This window comes from Hemibagrus wyckioides, linkage group LG03 (assembly GCF_019097595.1).
Source record: "Hemibagrus wyckioides isolate EC202008001 linkage group LG03, SWU_Hwy_1.0, whole genome shotgun sequence".
Classification (NCBI taxonomy): domain Eukaryota; kingdom Metazoa; phylum Chordata; class Actinopteri; order Siluriformes; family Bagridae; genus Hemibagrus; species Hemibagrus wyckioides.
Window position 1 is genome coordinate 17,279,742 of NC_080712.1, and position 19,393 is coordinate 17,299,134.

At 38.7% G+C, this 19,393-nt stretch overlaps 1 protein-coding gene across 2 annotated transcripts in view; it reads left to right on the forward strand.

Moving 5' to 3' along the window:
- Positions 1-18,297, forward strand: part of myofl (myoferlin like) — a 30,146-nt gene extending 11,849 nt beyond the window's left edge. For both annotated transcript variants that reach the window (XM_058385638.1, XM_058385637.1), the window contains exons 20-54: positions 2,775-2,952; positions 3,039-3,163; positions 3,267-3,376; positions 3,852-4,044; positions 4,153-4,308; positions 5,112-5,243; positions 5,378-5,541; positions 5,996-6,110; positions 7,238-7,340; positions 7,514-7,650; positions 8,653-8,817; positions 9,024-9,111; positions 9,447-9,524; positions 9,666-9,847; positions 10,683-10,841; positions 11,002-11,103; positions 11,222-11,383; positions 12,480-12,645; positions 12,743-12,816; positions 12,962-12,973; positions 13,079-13,177; positions 13,262-13,390; positions 13,639-13,794; positions 13,900-13,991; positions 14,077-14,247; positions 14,610-14,758; positions 14,868-15,007; positions 15,226-15,314; positions 15,395-15,490; positions 15,627-15,768; positions 16,332-16,431; positions 16,948-17,129; positions 17,688-17,797; positions 17,891-18,038; positions 18,139-18,297. In XM_058385638.1, coding sequence (XP_058241621.1) covers positions 2,775-2,952; positions 3,039-3,163; positions 3,267-3,376; positions 3,852-4,044; positions 4,153-4,308; positions 5,112-5,243; positions 5,378-5,541; positions 5,996-6,110; positions 7,238-7,340; positions 7,514-7,650; positions 8,653-8,817; positions 9,024-9,111; positions 9,447-9,524; positions 9,666-9,847; positions 10,683-10,841; positions 11,002-11,103; positions 11,222-11,383; positions 12,480-12,645; positions 12,743-12,816; positions 12,962-12,973; positions 13,079-13,177; positions 13,262-13,390; positions 13,639-13,794; positions 13,900-13,991; positions 14,077-14,247; positions 14,610-14,758; positions 14,868-15,007; positions 15,226-15,314; positions 15,395-15,490; positions 15,627-15,768; positions 16,332-16,431; positions 16,948-17,129; positions 17,688-17,797; positions 17,891-18,038; positions 18,139-18,174 — 4,440 coding nt within the window. In that variant the 3' untranslated portion in view covers positions 18,175-18,297. The remainder of the gene's footprint in view (positions 1-2,774; positions 2,953-3,038; positions 3,164-3,266; positions 3,377-3,851; positions 4,045-4,152; positions 4,309-5,111; positions 5,244-5,377; positions 5,542-5,995; positions 6,111-7,237; positions 7,341-7,513; positions 7,651-8,652; positions 8,818-9,023; positions 9,112-9,446; positions 9,525-9,665; positions 9,848-10,682; positions 10,842-11,001; positions 11,104-11,221; positions 11,384-12,479; positions 12,646-12,742; positions 12,817-12,961; positions 12,974-13,078; positions 13,178-13,261; positions 13,391-13,638; positions 13,795-13,899; positions 13,992-14,076; positions 14,248-14,609; positions 14,759-14,867; positions 15,008-15,225; positions 15,315-15,394; positions 15,491-15,626; positions 15,769-16,331; positions 16,432-16,947; positions 17,130-17,687; positions 17,798-17,890; positions 18,039-18,138) is intronic.
- Positions 18,298-19,393: the final 1,096 nt, after the last annotated feature.

Consider the following 19,393-nt stretch of genomic DNA (forward strand, 5'->3'; position numbering starts at 1 on the left):
GTCTGAAACACATCTCTGTGTGTGTGCCTGTGTGTACATGCGTGCTGCAGGTGTGTGAGGCTATGTGCACAGAAAATGACGAGCAAGTACAGAATTATGTATGTGTCTGTTCAAGCACAAGAAGACGTGAAAGAGGAAGCAGTTTGCTGTTCATGTGGTCTGAAACGCATCTCTGTGTGTGTGCCTGTGTGTATGTGCGTACTGCATGTGTGTGCGGCTATGTGCACAGAAAATAGGCGAGCAAGTACAGGATTATTTCACCTCTTTTCACGGTGGAATAGTTTAAAACCGCTCGAGTGTGTAAACTGGCAGGACAACACATACAAAGGATAAACTTTCACTCTGTGGTGGTTACATTTTCCTACGAATCACATGCATGCTGAATACTATCAATAATATATATAGTAAATTTAAACAAAATTAGAATAAGGAGGGATGTAAAAAGTGATGGTAATAAAAATAAAGATACTTGAATATGAAATGGTATTCCTACTCTTCAGTGCATCTGTAACACTTCTGATTTTAAATTACAGATATAAGCAACACAATGTCAGGGAGACAGTGCAAGTTTAAGAAGGAATGGAAAGAAGAGCCACAGTTCAGGGACTGGCTAGGAGAAGTATCAGTAGATGCGCAAAGGGCATATTGCAAGTTTTGCAGGAAATACTTTGATGTCAGTAACATAGGTCTCTTAGCACTAAAGAGTCATGAATGAGGGCAAGGCCATATAAAAGTTGCTGCACAAATGAAAAAGGAGACAAAAATGACACATTTTCTCAGGGAAGTGACTTCTGAGAACAGAGGACAGGACATTTGCAGACAAAATAACAAAGACATACAAGCAACCACTGTAGATGTGGAAAGTGCCCATCAGTCAGCAAGTGTCTGGTACAAATGAAGAGGCAGCATGCTTAGGCACAGCTCAATACTGTCAAAGTTTTTTTCAAGCCAAGCTGTGCTTGAAGCTGAGATTCATTGGTTAATCAAAATGGTCAGGTCATACTACTCATTCAAGCACAGCTCTGATATGTCAGTCATTTTTAGTCAAATGTTCCCAGACAGTCTTATTGCCAAATTTTCCTGTGGTGCAACCAAATCTGCTTACCTCTTGTCCTTTGTCCATATATTTTAAAGAGGAGTTGATGAAAGATGTTAAAAAGACGCAATGCTATGTAGTGTCATTTGATGTTTGAAAAAGTGACACAAATGGAACAGATGGATATTATTGTCCGTTACTGGAGTGATCATGAAGAGAAAGTAGCTGTGCACTATTTTGATTCAGAGTTTATGGGACATACTCAGGCAGAGAAGCTTTTGGAAAAAATTAAGAAAACCCTCTAACCACTTGATCCCAATAAGCTTCTGCAGATCTCAATGGATGGCCCAATGGTCAACTGGAAATTCCTGAAAATGTTCCAAGAAGACAAGAGTCAATCAGACCCTGATGCAGCAAAGTTGCTGAATTTGTTAAGCTGTGCTTTGCATGTTGTGCATGGAAGCTTTCAAAGTGGAGAGAAAGAAATGGGTTGGAAGGTGGGAGATTTACTGAGGGCTCTTTGGCAGTTGTTCCATGACTCACCTGCCAGACTTTAGGATTTCATAGAGATGACCAAAACATCAACATTTCCTCTGAAGTTCTGTGCTCAACATTGGGTAGAAGACTTGGCAGTTGCAGAGAGATCGATCGAAATTTGGCCCACAGTGCAGACATACATCAACAGCCACGGGAAACTTCAGAAAAGTAAAGTTCCATCATCTGCATCATACTGCACAGTAAAGGAGGACACTGCAGACCCTCTTTTTGTGGCCAAGCTCCATTTCTTTGCATTTGTTGCTAGACGGCTGAAGCCATTTTTTTTTTTTACAAATACCAGTCAGATGCTCCAATGGTTCCTTTTTTAGCAAAGGAGCTCCAGTCACCCATGAGAGGCTTGCTATTATGCTATATCAAAAGGGAAGAACTGGAAAAATCAAAGACAGTTGTCCAACTGCTGAAACTGGATACACAAGACAAAGCAAACCATGTACCACTCAAACAGCTTGACATAGGATTCGGTACGAAGGAATCTTTAGAGAAGGCATTGGAAAAACTCCAAGAACATCCTGTAAAAATTCAGCTGTTCAGCTTTCTATGACTTGCAAAAAAAATGATGGAAAGAAGTCCAATTTTCCTGGAAATTTTGTCAGTGGCAGAACAAAATTTACAGCCTTGTGGGACTCAATTAAACAACTGCTCACACTGTCTCATGGACAAGGGGCAGTGGAACGAGGATACTCTATCAACAAAGATATGCTTGTTGAAAACCTTTAAGAGAGGTCTCTGGTAGCACTGCACATGGTCCAGGATGTAATGGCTAAACACCCAGTGAATTAAGTCCTGTGAACCTTGTCTTTTTTTCTCATCACAATGAAATTTGAAATGTCCTGGAAAATGAACTCTGAAAAAGAGTGTGAACCCTGCATGATGGAGGCAATCATGAAGTTAGCTATTAATACAGTTACAATGATTATTATTGACAGCAGTGGCTAGAGGCAATGAAATCACCGTCTGACCGGTTTAGCCCACTACCTCCTGTTATGCCAGCTATTTGCATAAATTAACAACTTAACATAAATGTACCATGCTAAGAAGGATATCATTTATCATTTGCTTTGTAAAATGTACAGCAATGTACTAGTTTGCTGCTTGATATGTAAAACCTGCTGATCATTCAGATAGAAGCTTTTAGCTCTACAGTTACATAGTGTTAAAATCTCTTTCTCTCTGTACATAGAAGTACCAGCGAAAGAGGAAGTACTCCCTGTGTGCAGTGTTCCACAGCTCGTGCATGTTGCAGGAACCTGGTGAACCCATCCAGTTTGAGGTTAGCATCGGCAACTATGGCAACAAGATGGATTCAACATGCAAACCCCTGGCCTCCACCACTCAGTACAGCTGTGCTGTGTTTGATGGTGAGATTATTACATCTGCTTGGATATACAGCATGACATGTACACATTAACCTGCTCACTATGGTACCTGCTGGTGTGTTTTACAGGAAATCACTACTACTATTTGCCCTGGGCTGACACAAAGCCAGTTGTTATTCTTACTTCCTTCTGGGAGGATATCAGCCATCGCTTGGATTCAGTGAACATTATCCTCTTTATTGCCAATAGATTGGTAGGGATTTAATGAATCTTTATAAGATAGCATGAGTCTTATAAATACAAAACCTCAGTTATGTTAGATAGTTTCTGTTTGTTTGTTTGTTTGTTTTTAACAGCAAGCCAACATTACCACACTGAAGACGGCTATACTGGCTAAAGTTACTGAGACACGACTAGCTGAGATCTGGCTGAAACTCATCAACCAGCTCATTGAAGACCTCACTAAGTAAATCCCAGCACAAAGAACATGCTTTATTTTGTCACCATGGGTATAATGCTCTGATATGTCACTTAAAGGAGCGGGTTGGAATTTTTAGCGTGTTCTACAACCTGCAAATGGCAAGATTTTCCCTCCTCTTATTAACACTCATCTCGCCTCATCTTGATTCCCCTTGTGTTTTATGGGTTTGTTTATGAATAAATGGGGCAAAGCTGAGCTGCTTTGTTTCACTGGGGAATAGGGTTAATTTCTTGGTCAGAATAAATGTAAATGGAAACATTATTTGAAGAAACAATACAAGTCTGGTCTGAAGGATTTTTAAATTAAGTGATTATTGTAGTATATGGAATCATTTTGCAAATTACATACTGCAACTACCCCTCATGGCTTTTGCAGTATTTTATCCACTTTTATCCACTCTTATCCAATTTTTATCCACTTTTATCCACTCTTTAAATTTAAAATTCATTCTGTCTTTTAGTTACCGGCTGCCAGACCTGGAGGCCAAGCCTAACCTTACAGCACTGGATGTTCAAATGAAAAAGCTTCGAGACACAGCCTTCGTCAACATCAGAGATGCCGCCTACCGTATGAGGGAGGAGGCTACTGACGTTAAAGCCACGCTGATTGACATAGATGATTGGTTAGAATGTCTACAGCAGATTGCAGAGGAGGTTGTGTACAATTTGCTAGTTTTAATAAGAATAAAGTACCAGGATATAAGTGTTGCTGAATCATTACTAAGTACATACACATAAAAGCATTTCCTTTTTTGTTCACAGCCTCAGAACAGCATGCCTGATATCATTATCTGGATGCTGAGAGGAGAGAAGCGCATGGCTTATGCACGCATCCCAGCCAATGAGGTCCTCTTCTCCACCCACAGTGAAGAAGCTACTGGAAAATACTGTGGCAAGACACAGACCATCTTCATGAAGGTACACGGGAATTTGAGGTCACAAAGTGTTGCTCTATTCTGATGTGAACTTTCATTTACCACAGATCTTTAGTGGGTCATGATGCAAAAGTGTGTCAGAGCTGTGTTCTTCTCCATCAAAAGGACACTTTTTTTATTTTTGTAGGTAGTTTTACACAATGATGGATAATGATCCTTTACTATAAAAGCAGCATTTATACTTGTGCCTGATAACTTTCCTTGATATTTAAATTAAACATCAAATTACACACACAGTATTTACATTAATTACATTACAGTAGGGGTACAGTATATTTTGTGTTGTATTAGAAAATGAAAAAATTAAGCTGCATTTTATGTCAGATGCAAAAAAACACAATGCCCAGATTACTTTTTGGTGGATTTTTATAACATTCTACTTCTGACTTTGCTTGCCAAACCATTTGACACTCACCCACCAACCAACTCTCCACTATCATAACACAGCTACCAGCCAGTGAGGGTGAATACATAATACGTAGTTCCTTCTAGATGCATGAAACCAGACAACGATATCTTTTCAATTGCTCACATTACAAGTGTGTCACATGGCAGCGTAACACACTAGGAGATAAGTGCAGTCTGTCCTCTTCCACATACATAAGCTCGTAGACACCCATGACTGGCTACTGGTGTCGCTGTCATTTACAAGGAAGAGATCATGCCACTACTCCTACACAGTGATCATAGATAGTTTTCTTCGCTTGGTTCCTGCCACAAAGTCTGTTACATTATTAGGACTCAAACATGAAGTCATGACCTAGTACTGCACTAATGTATTTTCAGTACCCAATGGACAAAAATAAAGGTGTGAAGATTCCTGTCCAGCTGCGGTTGAACATGTGGTTGGGCCTGTCAGCTCATGAGAAGAAGTTCAACAGCTTTGCAGAAGGAACCTTCAGCGTCTATGCTGAAATGGTAATACATGGTGCATGTTGGTTTGTTACTACAGAATGGATTTGTAAGTACAGAATGGATTTGTAAGTACAGAATGGATTTGACTAAGACCGTATTGCATGGTTGTATTATTTAATGAACCCTCTCTGTGACAGTATGAAAATCAGGCCCAAGTCTTTGGAAAGTGGGGAACCACAGGTCTAGTGGGTCGTCACAAGTTCTCTGATGTGACAGGGAAGGTTAAGCTGAAGCAGGAGTGCTTTTTGCCTCCACGAGGCTGGGAATGGGAGGCTGACTGGTACGTCGATCCTGAAAACTGGTAAGTGTCCTAATGGTACATGGGAAGCATTTAAAAATATCAGGACATATTATGGATTTATTCAGAGATGTATTATTGTTGACATTTCAACAATAACTCAGGGGCAATTACAAACATCCTGTCATGAGAACATGTATAAGCTGGTTTTAGTGGTGCTTCCTGGGATGTTATTCACACTATTCAGCTTACAATAAGAGGAAATGGAGGCTCTTGGCCTAAATTGGCACTTGGCTTGGGGGATATATACACATTCCATGAGCCTGCCTGGGTACATTGTTTAAGCAGACAACACAGTTCATACACTTACTGTTAGTGACCCTGTTCCTTAGGCTGTATACCAGCAAAGCTATCTGGGATGTCATTACATGTGTTTTGATGTATTGTTGTGCATGCGTGTGTATCTGTCTGTGTGTGTGTGTGTGTTTCTGTGTCTGTGTGACTGTGTCTGGATCAGTCTGCTGACAGAGGCGGATGCAGGGCACACAGAGTTCACGGATGAAGTGTATGAAAATGAGAGTCGTTTCCCTGGCGGCGAGTGGAAGCCAGCAACTGAACACTACACTGATGTGGTGAGGAACTAAAAAAAAAAACTCTAAGAGGCTCTGACAGCACACACTTACACTCCGTAAGACCTTTTTTTTTTAAATAAGTGAAGCTCAAGTGACAGCCATTTTAGTGGTACAACTAGTACAGATGCCTGTGTCCAGTGCAACTTACGATTATGCCATTTAAACAGCTGGGAGGTTGTGGGCCTTGCTCAAGGGCTCAGCTGCTTGGTTGTTGTGGGATTTGACCTTCTGATCAGTGGTCTGCTTCTAGCTACACAGTAGCTGCATCAGTGGATGCATCAGTGGATGCAGCTATTGAAGAAGGGGTCTGTGAAGAACATGCATGCAAATAACCACAGACACACTTTGCCTGACAAACCACTGGCAGAATGTAAACTTTGGCTTGTGCCAAAAACAAGTGTTTATCCTGTCAAAAACAAGTGTTTTTTTATTTGAAAATGTATGTGTTCTATTTTTCTGTTTCTCACAGTATTATCTGAATAGCAGTTGCATGATTACAACTGGAATCCATGTAATATTAAAAAATCCATGGTTAATTTAATTATTAGACATCTGGAACTTGCATTTGCTTGTGAACTTGTTGCAGAAGTGACTGCACTACACACAGTGCAGCAGAAAAAGCTACTAGCACTCAAGAAAAAGATCCTAAATTCTACGTTTTTCCTTTTAGATCGGAGGTTTTCCAGTAAATCCCATTAATGATTCTCTTTTTGAACACTCTGTAGATGTTTTGGCAATGTTTAATTACTGATAGTCTGAGGTGATTACAATAACCTTCATAATAATCTTCACACATTTATACGTGCATAGGATTGTGGTAGGTTATTAGTTTTGTATTGGAATATAATGTTAGTGTATATGTCCTATAATGTTAGGATCTCGATCTAATCGGAAAGAGAGTTTTTAAATATTCAAAGCCGTGAAAGGACTGAAAACCATATTTATGCATTACGTGAATCTTCAACATTTCTCATAGTCTCAGAGAGCATAGCATATGCTGTTTGTAAGTCAACCCTGACTGAGACAGGTGCTGTCATTTAATCCTGTTTCCCAGACAATAACTAAACCAGGCAAGCTGAATGCAGCTGTTTGTTCACGGGATTGAGTGATGTGTTTGTTCTGTGCAGAACGGAGAGAAAGCCCAGAAACCCAGTGAGATTGAATGTCCCTCAGGGTGGAGGGTGATTCAAGACTGGAGCTTTGACAGCAACAGGGCTGTGGATGAGAAAGGTTTGAGATCATTCATCATATGAATTTGAAACAATTATGTATGACAAATTGCATACTTCTGTACATGGTGCCTGCAAGCTCCTATTGTATAAAACCTAAACATTTTAGAAAGATAGACAGGAGATTAACAGTGTGACATGACAGAAAGTTTTATTTTTTGCTTCTAACAATAGGTTGGGAGTATGGCATCACTCTTCCTCCAGATGATAAACCCACCTCCTGGGTAGCAGCAGAAAAAATGTACCATGTCCATCGCAGAAAAAGACTGATCCGGCTCCGAAAGAAGATAGCAGACACCCCCACCATAGAAGTAAGGATCTGACATGATGATGTTTAAAATCAATAATATTATAAGCCATATATTTAATAGGCATGGTTAATACACAATGATACACAATGGTAACTTCATTTAAACTAATTGTATTGTTGCTGCTGTAATCTTTTGCTTCTGGTAGATCCTACCATAGCCTTTAATTTTTATGAATGTGTACCCTATAGTGTTTTATAGCGTGTTAAGGATTAATATCTCATTAGCTGAGATCTTGCAAAATTTGGGCATTTATTATACAATGATACCATGATCAAAACACAACTGAAACATCCAGAAAGGTTAAGAAAGGCTTTACTTTGTCTCTTAACTATTATAACTTCTGCTAAGAGAGAACTGTTTGTGTTGACAAGGCTATTAAAGTACTCTCACTTGTTTACATTTCTGGAACTTGGCAGACACCCTTATCCAGAGTGGCTTACATTTTATCTCATTTTATGCAACTGAGCAATTTTAAGGGCCTCGATCAAGGGCCCAAGAGTGGCAGCTTGGTGGACCTAGGATTCAAATTCACAACCTTCTGATCAGCACTGTCACACCTTAAACACTTAGCTACCACATCCCCATTTATAGAGGAAGTGTATCATTTAGAAAAATTGAGTTTCAAGTGGGTGATCGAACATTAGATTAAGATTATAAGAAAACCCAATCAGATTAAGTGTCATGTTCTGAAATAATATTGCATAATGTAAATTACAGAGGCTAGCTTCATGTTTATTATTGTAGAACAGTGCTTAGATTGAGCTAAGATATATTATATCTATATAAAAATACCCCCTGGGTGAATGTGAGATAAAGTGCATAGGTGATTGCAAGTATTCTGTTCAAAAGAACAAGCAGAGTTGTGCTATGTGTGAGAGAGCTTCAGCTTAGATAAAACTAGCTGTGCAACAGTTTTTTTGTAATGCCTTGACTAAGGTAACAATTTGTTGGGTCTAGTTAATAACAACTTTTCTTTTCTGGGACTTCTCTATGTCCTAATAGAAGAAAGAGGCAGGAGATGGTTGGGAATACTCCTCTCTGATTGGCTGGAAGTTTCACAGGAAGGAGCGTTCCTCTGATAGCTTCCGACGCAGACGCTGGAGGAGAAAGATGGCCCCGTCTGACCGTGTGGGCGCATCAGCCATATTCAAACTAGAGGGGGCGTTGGTGAGGAATTACAAATTTGCATTAAGACACTGTGTATCTGCTGGGTTTGTGTCCGAACCATACCACAGGATGAAAAGTATATTAGTGTTATTTTAGATTTAAGTCAAGAGAGAGGTTAGTGTATTTACTGAATCTTCACATTTGTAACAAACCATAGTACACTGAGTGATTCTTCTTTGTGGTATGTGTGTGTGTTTTGTTTCTAGGGGGTGGACGTCGATGAAAAAGCTAGCAAAAAAGAGGCAGCCAAGCTTTTTGGTGCCAATACTCCCACAGTTTCCTGCAATTTCAGCAGTGAGTAGTTTGATTTATGCCATCTAATTAAAGCCTTGCATAAAAGATCCCTGCTGCTGATATACTGGCCCTCACCACTCCCTTTCCTCAGAGGAAGTTTGAACCCCTGGTAACTTAGCTCGATTATAGAACATTTAGAGCTGTTTCTGAATGCCAGTGGTTACTGATTGCATAATTATCTAATTGCAATTTCTACAGCTGCAATGAAGTTAGTGTTCATGTCTAGTATAAGGTCTGATTCATGTATCAAGAACTTATCTTAATATTAAGCAGACTTCATAGATGGCTTATATCTTCTGTAAATGAATGCTAAGGCTGTTCTGTTGTTCTCATAGAGTCATACATGTACCACCTCAGAGTGTATGTTTATCAGGCCCGGAACCTTCTTCCTATGGACAAAGACAGTTTTTCAGGTGAGACATTTTCCACTAAGATGAAATCGCTATAAAACTTACAAATGAATTGCAAATGTTACCTCTTGCTTTTCATCTGCTATTAATGTGGTGACTGTAGCACTGCAATTGTCAGGTCTTTTGCATTTGGTTTTCCTACAGATCCCTACTGCCACGTGTCCTTTCTCCATGTAAGCAAGACCACAGAAATCATTAAAGCCAACCTTAACCCCACATGGGACCAGACACTCATCTTTAATGACGTTGAAATCTATGGAGACCCACAGACTATTGCTCAGAATCCACCTAACATTGTCCTGGAGCTTTTTGACAGCGACCAAGTGGTATGACTGCTTACTCACTAGAGTGTAAATGAATTGTTAAAAAAAGTTGCTAGTAAAAAAAAACAAAAACCTTGAGACTTTAGTTTCCCTGTCATGGAAAACATCTGAAAAATGCATGTAATGTACTGTAATGCCTCTGAATAGTTGAGCTATCAAAATACATGATTAGCTGACTATTAGGTTTGAGTCTTATTTAGGAATTCCAAGTTTGTTTTACCAAAGTGAAACAAACTCACTTTTTCCCTGATAGAAAATGAGCAGTGGCCCAATGTTGGCTCTTGCTCAACAGATCATCTGTCCCACATACTGCTGTGGAATGATGGCAATGCACTCATCCAAATCTGGCTGCCACAACACAGTGACAACTCAGCTTTGATGAGAGCACATCTCCACTATGACATGGAGCAGAGCTTATAGCGCAGACAATTTTTTTCCTAAAGTTAAAATGAAGCACAAACAGCACAGGGTTTTTTTATGACCTCAGTATTATAAGGTTCTATCTGGGTTAGGAATGAATGGCAGGTAGGACCTTAATAATACTGACATCACTATCTGGGACATTTTTTAACTCTTATTCCCATTTGCCAATGATCTACCTGGCTAAGCTTAATTTAAATCCCCTAAGATCAACCATCCTCTTAATTTTTTGATACTGAATTAAAGCTTGTGATAAAAATTGTTGTATGAATTGTACTGTTCATTTGTGTTAAATACTACATTTCAGAAAGAATATGTGCTGGGAATTTTCCTAAAAACAATAGAAGCTTCTACTGAATCATGATGCTTGTCTTAATTGTGTGAAAAGCCTTTGTGTTAATTCACTTCTCTGTTGCAGGGGAAGGATGAAGCCATGGGCAGGTGCACATGTCCCCCAGTGGTAAAACTAAACCCCAGCACACCGGTGAGCCCAAAATTACTCTGGTTTCCTGTCACCATGAAGGGCCGAAGTGCTGGGGAAATGCTGGTGGCAGCCGAACTCTTGCTGAAAGATAAAGTATGCTATTATTATAAATCACTGAGGGGTAACAGCTACCTCACTACCTCACTATTTAGCCATTGTGATGACAGTGCTGTTACATAATTGTACATTTTGTTGTTAGTGATGTATTTGTTAACCACTAATGAGCTGTTGTGTGCTGCTTTGCTGTGACCAGGCAGGCGAGACTGAACTGCCAATTGTGCCACCCAGAAGAGGAGAGAATCTGTACATGGTGCCGCAGGGGATCAGGCCAGTGGTGCAACTCACTGCTATTGAGGTATCGCACGAAGCATGTCATCAACATTATCCCTTTAGTGTTGGGTTGAATTAAAAAGCAGGGAAGAGAGGAACTATTATTTACAGCAATTCTCTGTGTGTGTGTGTGTGTGTTTCAGATCTTGGCCTGGGGTTTGCGTAATATGAAGGCATATCAGCTGGCTGCTGTGACCTCCCCAAGTCTCGTTGTAGAATGTGGAGGGCAGATTGTTCAGACAGCTGTCATCAAAAACATCAAGAAAAATCCAAACTTTCCTGGATCACTTCTTTTCCTCAAAGTGGTACGGTCTATATACTAAATAAGATGTCAAAATGATCTCTTACCAGGAGCATTTGATTACCCATTGTTTTAAACATGATAAGAATGTTATAAGAGCAGATAAGGCTTAGCACATTTGCACATTAGCACATTTGCCTCGCACCTCTCAAGTTGGGGGTCGCTTCTTGTCACGACTCTGCACACACAGAGTGTGCAAGTTGTCCAAGTGCTTCGGGGGTTTCCTCTGGTTGTCCTCCTCCAGTCCAAAGACATGCATTGTAGTCTTATTGGAATCTTAAAATTGCCTGTAGTGTGTGTGCAATTGCATCCTGGGATGAGTTTATACCCCATTCATGGTGTCCTCTGCCTTGTGCCCTAGGATAGGCTGCAGGTTCCTCACAGGGATTTATCTGTGCTCATTGAAAATAGGCTGGAAAATGTTGTCCACATATATTCACTGAAGTGCTAACATTTAATGAGCTGGAAAAACTGAGTTTCTTATGCTTACCAAAAGATGGATACAGTTATTTATTTGAACCAATATCCATAACATAACAGTTTGGTGTGCACGTTAATGGCTCGGCATTGCATCTTTTTTTTATGTTATTATAAGATTAAGTATTTAGACTGATCCGAACACACTTATTGGTTTAAGGTTTATTGCACCACATTGTACTCATAATCAATCCCAGCAAATAGTTTTTCAACATCCTGTATTAGCATTTGGGTTCATATTAAAAACTCTAAAATTAGAAAATTTTTTGTTGATTGTGTTGATTAGGCATTTGTAGCAGTCAAAGCATGTATATTTTATACATGTAATTTAAGACAAATTTAAGCTTACAGAAACTGCTTCACAAAACAAGTGGACTCGGCTTTAATAAAACGCTAATTTTAGTCTGGGCAGCATGGTGTTGCAGCAGGTAGTGTTCCTAATCCTTAAAGGAAATCTTTGGAGAGAACGTCTGCTTTTTTCCCCCCTTTAATTCTGTTCAATTTCCAATAATGAGTAAACTGCAATTAAAAGGTAAAAAAAAAAAAAGAAAAAAACTTCACTGTTTTTTTGTATGTATAAATATATGTATAAAAATTTTGTCTATAAATATTTCTCTCTTTAGCTTCTTCCCAAAGAAGAGATGTACACTCCACCCATAGTGCTGAAGGTGATAGACCACAGGCCCTTCGGCAGGAAACCTGTTGTTGGCCAGTGTACTATAGATTCTCTGGAAGAGTACAGGTGTGATCCCTACATGGGCAGCTCTGAAGTGTCTAGGACTGCAAGAGGTAAGGGATGTGACACGGTGTGAAAATTGTCTTTGGTAGTGTCTACTAAATAACATTGCCCCAAATATTTGAATTCCCTGGGTGTTTCATGTTTCAGTGGCCATGATGGTAGCAACCTCTAGAGACGTGATCATTGACATAGAAGGCAAAATACCAATCTTAGAAAGTCAGGTACAGATACGTCTTCCATGAACACTAGTAATTACTAGTTACTAGTTTACTATGTTTAAGTCTAAGAATTTTCCTTTTTCTGCCATGTGAACAACTTCTTACTTCTGATCTGTCTCATACTTTTTCATTGGATTTGTTCCTACAGCCTGCTGAAAAGGTATGTTTTTACACCTAAGAGGTTTTCTAATAACAAAAAAGAAACAATACAACTTTAATCAGAAGTAAGTTGTTGTGAAACCGTGTCTTGTAAACTGTATTTTAGGTGGATGAAGCTGTGGACTGGTGGAGTAAATTCTATGCCTCTACTGGAGAGCATGAGAAATGTGGCCCGTATCTCCAAAAAGGTTATTCTACTCTAACAGTGAGTTTACTGACCATTCCTTACCACCATTTGAACAATCCATGCATTTTGAAATTTATATGACAAGCATGTCTTTTATTACAGGTTTTGGGGTCTGAACTTGAGAACGTGTCAGATTTCCATGGCCTAACAGACTTCTGTAACACATTTAAACTGGTCAGAGGAAAGAGTGATGATGGTGAAGAGGATCCTTCTGTAGTGGGGGAGTTTAAGGCAAGTATTTTGCCCATAAATCTCCTTATTCCAAACTTAGTTGTAGGATTTGTCAGTAAATACTGAACAGCTGTACTGTATTAAATACACTGGCAGTTCATGCTAGTGAACTTTCAAACTCTGATTATAAAGAAAAATTAATGATATTCTGCCATCTAGTGGTGGACGTTGTCAGAGTAATGTCACCTAGATTAGGTTTCCAGTTTCAACATTTGGGTTTTAATACAGGTCTGTCAATGTATCCACAGGGTTCGTTTAGAATATACCCCTTGTCAGACGACCCTGATGTCCAAACTCCTCCTCGGCAATTCAGAGAGCTACCTGAGAGCAGTCCTCAGGAATGCCTGGTTAGAATTTACGTCTTGCGCTGTATTGACCTGCAACCCAAAGACAACAATGGCTTGGTAAGTATACAGAGAACACAGCTGTGTAGAAATCAGAGTTTATTCTACAATATAAATCAGTGTTGGTTGGACGTTTCCTGTGTTTACATTCTTGTTCTTTTTCAGAGTGATCCTTATTTAAAGATTACTCTTGGAAAGAAGACCATTGATGACAGAGATAACTACAAACCAAACACCTTAAACCCTGAGTTTGGAAGGTCAGGCGTTGTTATGTGCTACATGACAAAATGGCAAAAACATGAGTCATAAAGTACAGTATTGAAATCCATTTGTGTTTTGTAGAATGTTTGAGATGTCCTGCTTCCTGCCACAAGACAAGGACCTGAAAATCAGTGTCTATGACTTTGATTTGCTAAGTCGAGATGAAAAAGTTGGGGACACGGTTATTGACCTTGAAAACCGTCTCCTTTCTAGATTTAATGCACATTGTGGTCTTTCCCAGTCGTACTGTGTGTAAGTATATTCAGTGCTATCAATATATTTATTTTTCACATAACGTAGGCACATTATTTATAACACTAAGTAACAAATTTTTATTTTTTTTCTTGTTCCTGGGAAAGAAGTGTTATTTCCCTATTTTTTGTAACCCAAATAAAGAGTAAAAAACGATCTTAGCCTTGCAAGTTTGGGTTAGTTTTGGGCAGTTTTTTTTAGTAAAATGGGCACATTTTGAGGTTTTTGTTCTCTTCAAAGCCCAAACTTCAAGGGGCTTAATGGCTATTTTTCATCATTTTCCATCAGCTGGAAAATGTCATTCACTACCCAGGAACAAAAATCGTGTTACATAGTGTAATCGGTTATGAAAATGTATGCAGTTCTGGAGTGAACCAGTGGAGAGACCAGCTGAAGCCATCTCAGATCCTGGAAAACCTCGCCCGACTGAGAGGACTCCCGCCACCACAGATTGCAGAAGATGGCAGTTCACTTTCTTTTGGAGGACGTGACTACAACCTTCAGGACTTAGGTATATCTGGAGTGATAAGTGTGCATGTACTATTGGAAGATCAGTAGTTCATTAGTGGTCTTTGTGTGATACCGAGAGTAACTGTTTCTGTGTGGCACTGCATTGCTAGAGGCCAGTAAAATGCTGCACCAGCACCTGGGTCCAGCCAAAGAACGTATATGCCTGCATGTACTGCGCAAACAGGGCCTGGTGCCTGAGCATGTAGAAACCAGGACACTCTATAGCTCCTTCCAGCGCACACTTTCCCAGGTAAATGTATAAGACAGCACATCTAATGCTTCCAGCTATTAGCTCATTCTGTGCCTGTGAAGTACCCCTATCTATCTATCTATCTATCTATCTATCTATCTATCTATCTATCTATCTATCTATCTATCTATCTATCTATCTATCTATCTATCTGTCTGTCTATCTATCTATCTATCTATCTATCTATCTAAATCATTCTTTTGTCTGATCTTTTTAAGGGGAAAATTCAGATGTGGGTGGACATATTCCCCAAAAGCCTTGGGACTCCTGGACCCCCAGTTGATATCAGTCCTCGTAAAGCTAAAAAGTAAGAACCAGTAGTCCTCATGATCTGCTAACTTGCATTTAGATCTTTAGTGCTGATAAATTTCCTCACTGTGTTTACAGACACTACCTACGAGTTGTCATTTGGAATACCACTGATGTCATTCTGGATGAAACCAGTGTTACTGGGGAAAAGATGACCGATATCTATGTGAAAGGGTAGATTATTTTATATAGTTTATATGTTTCAATATGTAACCATATTAGGCTTACATGTTGCTATTTAATTCTTTATATGAAAGCAGAGAAAGTGGTGGACTACTGTTGCCATTCTGACACACTGTGTAATCTGCAGGTGGATGGCAGGTATGGAGGAGGACAAACAGAAGACTGATGTCCACTACAGGTCACTAGATGGAGATGGAAATTTCAACTGGAGATTTGTCTTTGGCTTTGATTACCTACCAGCAGAGCAGTTGTGTCTTGTGTCAAAAAAAGTGTGTATACTTCTTTAAAATGTATAACTGTTTGAGCAAACTACATGTTTTAAGCTGCTTAAGGTGCTCTTTCTTCATCAGTGTGGTAAACAATTTACAGACCCTCTTATGATTACAGCACATATTCATATTATACTATTCATATACTAACCTATAATTGTAACACTGTGTTAAGACTTGAATTCATATGAATCTGTTTTATTCAGCTTGTAGATCAGGTAATGAACAATGTTTTATAATTAATTGAATCATAATTTCTAATTAAACAATAATAGCTACACAAAGACAATACAGTTAGATTGACTCAAACTATGTTGACTGTCGTTGACAGTGGCATCATTACATCACATTATAAAACAATGAGAATGAAATTGTGCTGCATAATGGTATGGATGCCACTTTAAGGACCACTGCACCATAAAACCATATTTAATCCCATATGGCACTGCAGCTTCTTACAGTCATTCTCACAACCGATGAGTTTTTATTCCACTGCAAGTTATGCAGGCCTTAATGTTATGAGAAACTTGTTCTCTAACTCTTTTAACCTGTTTTGTTATCAGGATCACTTTTGGAGTCTTGACAAAACTGAGTTCAGGATTCCTCCCAAACTGATTATCCAGATATGGGACAATGACAAATTCTCACTGGATGACTACTTAGGTGAATATCTTCATTTTTTACCCTATTATATAAAATATTGCAGGCTACTTTATATTATTACAGACATACAAGAACAGTTAGAAGATGAGTTAATATCGGAATATATATTAGTGAAGTTGTTCTTGTACAACTTCCCTAATATGTATTCTGATATTAACTAACTAGCCCAAAATATCAAGACAGAAATGCTTTATGAAGAATTAAAAAAAAACGTTTGTATTTGAGGTGGATTAAAACATCCTCCCGATATTTTCAAAGAATAATAACTTGATACCTTGAGGAAAATCTGTCATAACAGCATGGGTTTTGCTGCAAATGTAAGTTGAGAAATAATGCAATGGGGCATTAAAGAACAATATGCAATTTATACTGCAATACAGTCTTAAAACTCTTGAAAGGCTCAAGTATAAAATGTCCTATGAAGCAACCTTACTCTTTACACTAAGGCTTTGTAAATGTCTATTTAGAAAGGATAACTGGAATTGTGAAATTGTGCTCTTTGTATTTCTCAAACAGGTACCGTGGAGTTAGATTTAATTAATCTGATCCCTCCAACTAAGACTGCTGAAAAGTGCTGTCTTGACATGTTGATACAAGAAAGAAACAGGAGCGGTCCTTCCAAATCACTCTTTGCTCAGAAGTGTGTGAGAGGCTGGTGGCCTTGCGCCATGGAGGAAGATGGCAAGAAAGTTCTGACTGTGAGTAGACAGTAAACACTATGTATTGAGCATATATAGAACATTGTAAAGCAAAAAAAAAAAAACTGAATCTTCTGCAATACAGCTGAATAGTTTTTGGCAAGTAGGTACTCTGATGCACATCCTATAGTCCTGTAACAGAACTAGAAATGGAGAGAGAGAGACAGAGAGATGTACCTTTATTAATTCCGCCTAGGGGAAATTCATGTTGACTCAGCAGCAGAAGTAAGAGGAGGAGAAATATTAACATATATCAAGAAAGTAGAGTTGAAGTGTGAATGTATATACTCTAGAGTGTGTCTGTATGTGAGACTCAGTATATCAGTAGATTAGGAGGTACTGGGTACTGTTGCACTGTGATTCAGATGGCTGAGGGTACAAAAGAGCCCCAGACAAACTAACTTATTGTAGCAGATGCCTGTCAGACCTGCAGACTTATTTGGTATGGAAGAATATATTTCAGAAGAGACTAATGATTAGGCAAACAGCAGAGCTGACAGATGAGAGCAAGAGACAGTGAGAACATATGACTAAGTGAGACATTATGTTGTATCTCAGGGCAAAGTAGAGATGACTCTGGAGATTGTGGATGAGAAGGAGGTAGAAGAGAGACCTGCTGGGAAAGGAAGAGACGAACCCAACATGAACCCCAAACTGGATCCTCCAAAGTAAAAGTCTATAACACACATCATAATAGATTCAACCGAAAGTTTCATTGTTTTATAGGACACTAATCTTTGTTAATGAATTTCTTTCAACAGCCGGCCAGAAACATCATTCCTGTGGTTCACAAATCCATGCAAATCTCTGAAATTTATTGTGTGGCGCCGGTATAAATGGCTCTTCATTGGACTCATCATTCTCATACTAGTGCTCCTGTTTGTAGGAATCCTGCTGTACTCTTTGCCTGTAAGTTATGTTTCAGAGACAAACTGTAGCACACAAATACTTTACTTTCATCTAATTTTATGCGATGCACATGACCTGACTCCACCTTTTTATCTTTCAGAACTACATCTCAATGAAAATTGTGAAGCCTTTCTGATGGAAAGCTCACAAAGAGTCATCACGGTTGCGTGTCCTGGTTTTAATACACCAGCAAGATGAACGCACTACAACATTTGAAATAGAAAAGATTTGTCATTTTTATGACTATATATATATATATATATATATATATATATATATATATATATATATATATATATGCTATGTCCAAAAGTTTTGTTTTTTGCACTTTTCATTGCACTAATGCTCAGTGTTGTTTTAGCTGTTTTGCTATACAATACATACATAAAAAAGCAAAATATTGTTTTTCAAGGACTGTTGTTGCTGCTGTTGTTTTTTTTTTAATGAAATTTTCACTTCATCATTCTGTTATGAGTAACATAAAGTAGCCCTACTTTCCTAATGTCCACTTTATAACCGATTGTACTCTACACTTCTATAAAACTAAAGGCCACTCTACTACCAAAGCCTTAACTGCCTTTCTCAAGCTTCATGTGTGACTTATTGAATTAATCCTGACAAAATGGCATTTCAGTGTGTGACTTTAATACTTATTTGCTGTGAATGATTCATATCTATGTGAGAATTGTTCAGCACATCTTATGATGCAAGCTGGAGTCTGTGTCTGTTTTGGATATTACAACATTTGACACTTTGCCTAATTTTCCCAAGTGAGTCTCATCAGGCTCACTCAAATCTGCTCTCTGAATCCAGAGAGCCACCTAGAGTAAAAAAAGTAGAGGAGGTTAAAGTGTATTGCAGGTTAAAAGATCTCTCACACTGGTATCAGTCACTGTTCACTGTGCTCCTGATCCTAATACATTTATATTATTAACAATGCATCAAGGACCAGCCATTTGTCCATTTAATGAGATATGGGCATTTAAAAGAGAAACTTGTCAGTGACCCTTATTTAGGTAAATGTCTTTGCAGTTATTGGTTAAGCACTTTAAAAATTAATTGGCAAATGCCCTATTATATTATTATTATTATATTATTATTTGGAGGGCAGCTCTTAACCGCAAAGTGATACTGAGAAATTTAAAAACCCTCTGCAATGCTGCTGCATCTAATAACTTCATTAGCAGAAATAATGTCTGGAAAGCAGTCACTCTACAGCATTCCTTCAGGACCATGGTGCTACATTAAACAATGACCCCAACTCTGACCCCAACCTCCAAGGCTGGGATATGTGAAGAAAGAATTTCACTATGCAGTAATGTATATGTGACAAATAAAGGCTTCCATTTTCTTTC